The sequence below is a fragment of the Sparus aurata genome, chromosome 6 (assembly GCF_900880675.1).
Source record: "Sparus aurata chromosome 6, fSpaAur1.1, whole genome shotgun sequence".
NCBI classification, from domain to species: Eukaryota; Metazoa; Chordata; class Actinopteri; order Spariformes; family Sparidae; genus Sparus; species Sparus aurata.
In genome coordinates, this window is record NC_044192.1 from 38,589,644 (window position 1) to 38,598,236 (window position 8,593).

Consider the following 8,593-nt stretch of genomic DNA (forward strand, 5'->3'; position numbering starts at 1 on the left):
GTATTATTCACCCCCACACTCAGTTTAGCTCAACTGTGTTCAGCGATGTATGGGTTTTCCATTTCAGCCCTCACGTAGGCCTTCACTCATACCATTCTTAGAGCAGAGAGTATCATGTTGACTCAGGGTTATATTGGCCTTACACTCATGTGTGTTCACGTGTCAGGTGGCATTGTCTTATTGTTGCTGTGCTATCTCTGTGAGCCATGCTGCTGGATCTGTTCGTGACTCAGCTGAACCCTCCTGTGACCCTATAAAACCTGCAGTCAGCTATCAACACACCAGGGGCTCAGGTCAACACTGGAGAGTGTTAATGAGTGTTCAGGTTGACACACACTGTGTGGCACCAGGGCGCTGAATCCACAGTAGTCACACCACCTTAACTTGGTGCTCAGCTGAAGCTCACTGATAATGGATTTACTTATGTTGAGAACAACCAGAGCTGAAATTGGTTTTTCTCAAGCTGTCAACATGAAGCAGATGCAACTCATCAGCTTTGAGTTGGTGTAGATAAGCATGTATCAGCTTCATTTAGCTTCACTCAGTCTGTTCTCTTGGCAGATTTACAGCTGTGCTGTACTCCTTCCACAATTCTGACTCACTAAAAGTTGAATGTTTAGGATACAGGTGTTTTCACACTACCATATTATGTAGAATATGTTTGTGATTCATTTCAACACAATCACCACAATAAATGTTGGCAATTTAGGATTCTGCAAACCAAGGATATGTTGAAATTTTAGGTCTCTTTAGGTTCAGATTTTTTATTTCATGTTGTGGCAATGGTCTGGTTGGGTTAAGGCTGTGTTGGGCTGGTTGGGTAGAAAGGATCGTGTTTTGGTTTAAAATTCCTGATTCTGTCCCCCAAACACAGCTGGAAAATGTCCCGTCTTAATTTAATGTAAATGTAACGAAGCCATCATTAATATTAACTCTACCTTTTACACCGGGCAAAATGTTTTCTGTGAAGACAAATCCATCAGGATGTATGAGTGAGCCAAAAGAAACATGATGACATGTTAGTTTAAGACAAATATTGACACATAAAACACATAAAAATGTACTTAATGATGACTTAATGAAAACAAGCAAACATAGACTGCTTTACTAATGCAAACTCACTCAAACTCTATTTAACTTCTCTGATAATCTTCATGTATCTTTCATATCAATGTGTCTTATATGACAACACATTCAACACTGTCAAATATTTGCCAGTGTTTGGCAGTAGTTATGATATACACTAATCAGCCATAATATAAAAACTGCCTGTTTAATATTGTGTAGGTCCCCCTTTCGCTGCCTTGCTGCAGTATCTGGCACATTCACATACATTATATGTAGGGCATTAAAGGGATAGTTGGGGTTTTTTGAAGTGGGGTCATATAAAGAACATATCTATAGTCGATCTGTTTCCTACCGTAATCACCGATCAGCGCAGCCTCAGTTTGGAGAAGTAGAGAGCCGCTCCAGCCCAGATGCTCAGCTTTGTACTGCAGTGAACGGGGTCCAGCAAAAAAGCAAAATTAACCACCTACAACAAGGTTCACCTAAAAAAATTAACATCAGGTCAAGTGTACGTTGTATAGGTAAAATTCACAGCGCTTTACATCGCTGTCAGGCCGCGCTTTCTTTTGGCACTACATTTTCTCAACCGCAGAACCCCCGTATCCCTACGCATGAGCGCTAATGCGGAAGGATACGGAGAGTTAAGTTTCATTTTTATCGAAAGTAAACCTATCGTCCAGCAGCCGGGCCTCACGCTGTGTTCTGCCGCTCGCAGATCAGCTGTTGCCCAGTTACGCTAGTGCGTAGGGATACGGGGGTTCTGCGGTTGAGAAAATGTAGTGCCAAAAGAAAGCGCGGCCTGACGGCGATGTAAAGCGGTATGAATTTTACCTATACAATGTACACTTGAACTTAAAATTTTTTAGGTGAGCCTTGTTTTAGGTGGTTAATTTAGCTTTTTTGCTGGACCCCGTTCACTGCAGTACAAAGCTGAGCGTCTGGGCTGGAGCAGCTCTCTACTTCTCCAAACTGAGGCTGCGCTGATCGGTGATTACGGTAGGAAACAGATCGACTATAGATATGTACTTTATATGACCCCACTTCAAAAAAACCGAACTATCCCTTTAAGCAGACGCTTTTGTCCAAGGTGACTTACAAATGATTTCACACTCGTACACTAATGGCGGAGGCTGCCATGCAAGGTGCCAGCTGCTCACCAGGAGCAATTTGGGTTTCACTATCTTGCTCAAGGACACTCGGACATTCAGCTCGGGGAAGCTGGGATTCCAACGAGTGACCTTCCAAATACTGGACAACCCGCTCTACCTCCTAAACTACAGCTGCCTGCACAGCAATATTAACAGCAGATCCTGTTGTTAACAGCCTCCATATATCGGACTTGTTTGTCCAGCACATCCCACAGATGCTCAATTGGATTGACATCTGGCGAATTTGGAGGCCAAGTCAACACCTTGAACTCGCTCTTGTGTTCCTCAAACCTTTCCTGAGCCATTATTACAGTGTGGCAGGGTGTGTAATCCTGCTGGTACAGGCCACTGCCATCAGGGTATACTGTTACGATAAAAGGGTGTACTTGGTCTATAACAGTGTTTAGGTCAGTGCTATGTGTCCACATGAATGGAGGGACTCAAGGTTTTCCAGCAGAACATTGCCCCAAGTGTCACACCACCTCGGCCAGCTTTTATTCTTCCCATAGTGCATCTCCTCCCCAGGTAAGCGACACACACACACCCGGCCAGCCACATAATGTCAAAGAAAACGGGATGCATCAGACCAGGCCAGCTTCTTCCATTGCTCCGTGGTCCAGTTCTGAAGCTCATGTGCCCATTGTAGCAGCTTCCAGTGGTGGACAGGGGTCAGCATGGGCACTCTGACTGGTCTGCAGCACAGGCCCATACACAGCAAGCTGTGAGGATGCACAGTGTGCACACATTTGATCCAGAACCAGCATTAACTTTTTCAACAATTTCTGAAAAAGAAGCCTACGCTATCAGGCTAGCCTTCGCTCCCCACACGCATCGATTAACCCTGGGTGCCCATGCCCCGGTCGCCAGTTCACCAGTTGTCCTCCCTCAGATGCCCAGCAAGACCTGCAATTTTGGAGATGCTCTGACTCAGTTGTCAAGCCGTCACAATTTGATCCTTCCTGCTTGCCCTTTGAAACCATATCTCCTTACCACACCAGTAGACTCTGTCAGACTGATGTTTCAGCAGTAAGGCAGCCTATTCCGACCTGCTCCAACTGCAAAGTGTCCTGAAATAAGTTTGTTGTGAATCGGTGCAATTTTTTTTTTTAAACGTAATACAAATTAAGATTGATTGAAATGTTTGGAGGAAACAAAGCAGAGGGAAACCTGACTTAATATATAAAATGAACTTTATTGGTATGAAAAAGTATATGTACAGTATTTGCATATAGAATAATATTTTCAACAAACATTTCTCTCATTCAACAAGTCTGTGTGCAGTGGCAGATCAGATACACCCACCAGACAACAGGCGGCGCTACACAGCAGCTTACCGCAGCCCGGCAGAACACTGTGCTGCCTTCAGGTTCACCTCATACACCTCAAGTTTTGAAATCCTAACTTCCGATTGGACATTATACAAAAAAAAGTTTTTTTTGTCTGCTGTTTTCTTTTTTTAACCAAAGTCATTGTTCCAAGAGCAGAATAAAAAATAAGTTGACCCGTTTAGGAAGCATGCAGCCTGTTGGCCATGCTCCGTTGGCTGAGTCTGTGAGTCTTGGAGAGGGTCATGGTTTGGGTTATGGCCCCATTTTCATGAGCCAGCTCTTCCTCCTCCTCAGCCTCCGCCTCCTCCTGGCCCCCCACACTGTGCTGTATCTCAGCCTCAACAGTTCGCTGCTCCCGAGCCAACATGAGGACCATCTCGGGGTCCATCATCTCACTGGACGAGAAAGGATGACACACAGTCTCAACCAGGCCGATGACTGTCCCCAGCACCGCAAACACCGAACCCACCAGGTAGACCTTCAGCAAACCACGGCTGGGTCTCTGACTCAGCATCTCTTTGGCAAAGGGAATCAACTCCTGCATGTTTTCCATTTTTACACTGGATATGCTTCAGCTCAAAGGCAACGTCTGAATGTTCTATGTAGACCTGTTAAAAAAAGAACCAAAATTAAATGAAAAAAATGTTAAAAATTGCAGGAATGAATCATGTGAAACAAGCAAACATCAGATGTTTTGGCTGTTTGTAGATGTGCAGATATGTATTATTTGTTTCATAATGCCATACTTTTGGCAGTTGAAACAGTTTGACCGATGGATTGTTTAATGGATTTCACAAAATATGTTACAAAATACATTTACACAGAATATGTTATCATCATATCATCATCATTGCAGTTTGGTAAGTAACTCAAACAGCTTAACTTGTCACATAGAGTGGGCTATTTACAACTCCTGGGTATCTGAACCAGCACCAGTATAAGTAATCTGATATCCTGTTACTGTGTTGAACACATAGAAGATAAGCCTGCACATTTTGCCACTGCAGTTTTCAAAGAAAAAATAAGAACTTACTGTGATGTGGTTTGTTGTTTGTTCCAGTCACACGGTCGCCCTTCTCTTGAGTTCCAGTTTGTGACAAGGACACACCTTAACTGGAAACTGTGGTCATTTATAGTTCCCCTCTCTCCACCCACACACTGACAACAGCTGAATATTCATGGAGCACGGAGGCTAGCCTGGGGAAACTGAGAAAAGCAGGCTTTGAGCCATAAACTTTGACCCAGTTGTGTGTCGGCTTAATAAATAGTCAACAGTTTCACAAAGGTTCTTACTTACAATGCATTAGAGTGTGTGAGTAAAAGTGAGTTCATGTTGATTGCTCTATGTTGAGTTACAATTTGAAAGAATTACCCAAAGGTCATACTTGAGTAAGTAAAGACATCATGTCACAATATTACTTTAGTAAAAGGCACCAAAAGAAACACAGTAAAAGTATATAAGTATCTGCCATAAAGTATACTATAGTATCAAAAGTAAAAGTAAATACTGTGTATATTTACATATTTATATTTACATATATATATTAACTGATTATCAGCCTGGCAGAATCTAATATTCAGCATTTTTCTGATTAGTGTTTCATGTGGCTGCAGAATGATGCATCAGTCAAAGTAGCTCAAACTTAAATTAACTTATTTCATCTTAAATCAGGTAAATGTGGTTGAGTGGAAGTATGATGTAGCACAAAATGGAAATGCTCAAGTCAAGTACAGGTATCTCAAAATTGTACTTGAATGCATTCCTTGAGTTGATGTACTTAGTGCCGTTCAGTAAAGTTATAATTAGGTCAGACTGGTGCCAGTACAGTACCATACCATATTCCACCACTGCACACATTGCATTTAGAAAAAAAAAATGTTTGACACAAAAACTTGATTGAACTGTTTTTATTAGTGGTGTCGGCAGGATCTTCAATAATACTGGCATCCCACAGTCTGGATGTAATAAGCAAGTTAGCTTTTACTCCAAATATGTATTCTTTTTAGAGCATGTATTTATTGAGTTTTGGTTTTAACATTTCACAAATCACAACAATGCATTGGACAACATTTCTAAAGATTCTCCAAGTTCACAATAAAATTACACATTAAAATTGTGTGTTTAATGTTTCAACAAAAAGGCACACAGAGGGCTTGCAGAGAGAACCAGCAGCTAACAGAGGGGCTTTTTACAGCCTTCCAGAAAGGCGAGATTAAGCTTCATGCTTTAAATAGACATAAATCAGTCATTTGCTTCTCTTTGCAGTTCAAAGTACAAGCCTTTGGGTACAAATTAAGAATACAAAGTTTAGGGCAACGCAGGGCTGAAATCCATTTTATAACTGAAGCCCAGTAGTTGATGGGTTTTGTCACCAGGGAAATAACAATGAGCCTCATACGAACTGTACAACATTTCTGTGAATGTCTTTTGTTTGCTGCTGTTTATTGTGTATTTATATATAATTTTACATTATTTTGCCCATTTAAACTTGTCTTCTTAAGTTAGCTAAATGCCGTCATTAATTCATTTACACTTTACAATGACTCCACAAAATTCACAATTTATTCACAATACAATCAAAACATTTCAGTAAACGTGACAACAACTATCAATACTCAAACAGGATCAGTGTTCCATATCATTATCCATATTTTTAGTTGCTAGCCCAACTTACTACATTATTTTTGCCTGTGATTTATGTTCTAAAATAGTTCAAATGATCATTCAGTCAAAGGTCAAGATGATATCAAAATACAAAAAAGAGGAAGTAGGAATGAGCATGTGATGTGTTTCAGTTGTCTTGTTGTCCGGTCGGTGCAGTGTGGTGCTTATGGTTAGGGTTAAGGTTAGTGTTCATGTGAATCTGCCATTTCAACAGCCACCGAATCAGGGGAAAGGTTGTGTCAAACCAGTTACCCTTCAGCATTTCTGCTGCTGCAACATCTACACAGAACTGTGGTCAGAGTACAGCTGGACAGTGTAGCACAGAGTGGCTCCACACGTCACACGCATCCTCATGATGGTCAGTAAACTGGAGTTGCACAGGAAGTACAGCAGACACAGCTGCTGATATCCGAGAAGCACTGTTCTGACTCTGTTTATGCCAGCAGGACCACATGACAGCACGTAGAGGTGTAGACACTACATGATCACATCAACTGCTTTGTAATCAGGTTTATATATATATACAGTTGAAACCAGAAGTTTACATACACTATATAAAAAGACACATATGCTTTTTTTTTCTCACTGTCTGACATGAAATCAGACAATCACTTTTCCTGTTTTAGGTCCGTTAGGATTACCAAAATTATTTCTATTTGCTAAATGCCAGAATAATGAGAGAAGGATTTTTTTAACAATTTTTTATTACTTTCTTCAAAGTCAGAAGTTTACATACATTTCATTAGTATTTGGTACCATTGCCTTTAAACTGTATGACTTGGGTCAAACATTTTGGATATCCTTCTACAAGCTTCTCACAATAGTTGGCAGGAATTTTGGCCCATTCCTCCTGACAGAACTGGTGTAACTGAGCCAAGTTTGTAGGCCGCTTTGCTCGCGCATGCCTTTTCAGCTCTGCCCATGAATTTTCAATAGGATTGAGATCAGGGCTTTGTGATGGCCACTGCAAAACATTGACTTTGTTATCCTTAAGCCACTTTGTAACCAGTTTGGCAGTATGCTTCGGGTCATTGTCCATTTGGAAGACCCATTTGCGCCCAAGCTTTAACTTCCTGGCTGATGTCTTGAGATGTTGCTTCAGTATTTCCACATAATGTTCTTTCCTCATGATGCCATCTATTTTGTGAAGTGCACCAGTCCCTCCTGCAGCAAAACAACCCCACAACATGATGCTGCCACCCCCGTATTTCACAGTTGGGATGGTGTTCTCAGGCTTGCAAGCTTCCCCCTTTTTCCTCCAAACGTAACGATGGTCATTATGGCCAAACAGTTCGATTTTAGTTTCGTCAGACCACAGGACATGTCTCCAAAAAATAAGGTCTTTGTCCCTGTGTGCATTTGCAAACTGTAATCTGGCTTTTTTATGTTTCTTTTGGAGTAATGGCTTCTTCCTGGCAGAGTGGCCTTTCAGCCCATGTCGGTACAGTACTCGTTTCACTGTGGATAATGACACACTCTCGCCAGCTTCAGCCAGCATCTTCACAAGGTCTTTTGCTTTTGTTCTTGGGTTGATATGCACATTTCTGACCAAAGCACGTTCATCTCTGGGACACAGAACCCGTCTCCTTCCTGAGCGGTATGATGGCTGGACATTCCCATGGTGTTTATACTTGCATATAATTGTTTGAACAGATGAACGTGGCACCTTCAGGCATCTGGAAATTGCACCCAAGGATGAACCAGACTTGTGCAAGTCCACAATTCTCTTCCTGATATCTTGGCTGATTTCTTTTGACTTTCCCATGATGTTACACAAAGAAGCAGTGTGTTTCAGGTGTGCCTTAAAATCCACAGGTGTGTCTCTAATTAACTCAAATGTTGTCAATAAACAGTAAAATCAGAATCTTCCAAAGACATGACATCATCATCTGGGCTTTCCCAAATTGTTTAAAGGCATAGAAATCTTACTGTATGTAAACTTCTGACTTTGAAGAAAGTAATAAAAAATTGTCTAAAAAAATCCTTCTCTCATTATTCTGGCATTTTGCAAATAGAAATAATTTTGGTAATCCTAACAGACCTAAAACAGGAAAAGTGATTGTCTGATTTCATGTCAGACAGTGAGAAAAAAAAGCATATGTGTCTTTTTATATAGTGTATGTAAACTTCTGGTTTCAACTGTATATATATATATATATATATATATATATATATATATATATATATATATATATATATATATATATATATATATATATATATACACAGATTGTTAATTAAATAGTGAATTAAGATAAGCCTGTCAGAAAAGGGCAAACATTTTAAACCTTTTACCAAACTCTTGATCTTGCCCACACCTACCCTCCTTGTTTAGTGAAGCCAATCAAAATGCTTTTCTTAATAACACTGTTAGAATCTGTCAG

General features: G+C 40.7%; 1 protein-coding gene across 1 annotated transcript; it reads right to left on the reverse strand.

The window, feature by feature from the left end:
• Nucleotides 1–3,388: 3,388 nt before the first annotated feature.
• Nucleotides 3,389–4,704, reverse strand: LOC115583116 (G0/G1 switch protein 2-like). Its single transcript, XM_030419575.1, has 2 exons — nt 4,578–4,704; nt 3,389–4,152 (listed from the first exon to the last, which is right to left on the reverse strand). The coding sequence occupies exon 2, from the start codon at nt 4,095–4,097 to the stop codon at nt 3,723–3,725; it is 375 nt and encodes a 124-aa protein (XP_030275435.1). The 5' UTR covers nt 4,098–4,152; nt 4,578–4,704; the 3' UTR covers nt 3,389–3,722.
• Nucleotides 4,705–8,593: the final 3,889 nt, after the last annotated feature.